The sequence below is a fragment of the Dipodomys ordii genome, unplaced genomic scaffold, assembly GCF_000151885.1.
Source record: "Dipodomys ordii isolate 6190 unplaced genomic scaffold, Dord_2.0 Scaffold237, whole genome shotgun sequence".
In the NCBI taxonomy this organism is placed as follows: Eukaryota; Metazoa; Chordata; class Mammalia; order Rodentia; family Heteromyidae; genus Dipodomys; species Dipodomys ordii.
In genome coordinates this window covers 283,101-283,597 of record NW_012267453.1, presented here as the reverse complement: position 1 = coordinate 283,597, position 497 = coordinate 283,101, and the positions used below count along the sequence as shown (strand labels likewise).

The following is a 497-nucleotide window of genomic DNA, read 5'->3' as shown; positions in this document are numbered from 1 at the left end:
CTTAGAATATCTATTACTTGTGTTATTGTTTTATGAACCTCAGGTGTTGACATAATTCACACTCTTCAGGTCTATATTGTCTATATGTGACCATCACTGTCAGCAGGTGGAAGCACCAGAAAGAGCAGCTGGGGCAGCTCAGACTCTCACTTCTGTTACCCTGAGAGGTTTTTGTCATGGCTTATATCACTGTGGGAGGAGAGTTGCTATGCTGTTGACAATAATAAGTGGCAACATCTTCAGGCTGCAGACTGCTGACGGTGAGAGTGAACTCTGTTTCATACCCACTGCCACTGAACCTGGATGGAATACCAGATGCCAAAGTACTACTATCATAGATCAGGAGTTTAGGGGCTTTCCCTATTTTCTGCTGGTACCAGGCTAAATAGCCATAAATGTTTTCACTGGCTCTGCAAGTGATGGTGGCTGTGCCTCCTACAGATGCAGACAAGGTGGATGGGGACTGGGTCATCTGGATGCCACACCTCGCATCTGGC

General features: G+C 46.3%; 1 gene segment (V, D, J or C); it reads right to left on the bottom strand.

The window, feature by feature from the left end:
* Positions 1-155: 155 nt before the first annotated feature.
* Positions 156-497, bottom strand: part of LOC106000741 — a 12,731-nt gene continuing 12,389 nt past the window's right edge. Inside the window, 1 exon segment of the V gene segment in view lies at positions 156-492. Within this exon segment, the coding sequence occupies positions 182-492 (311 nt within the window).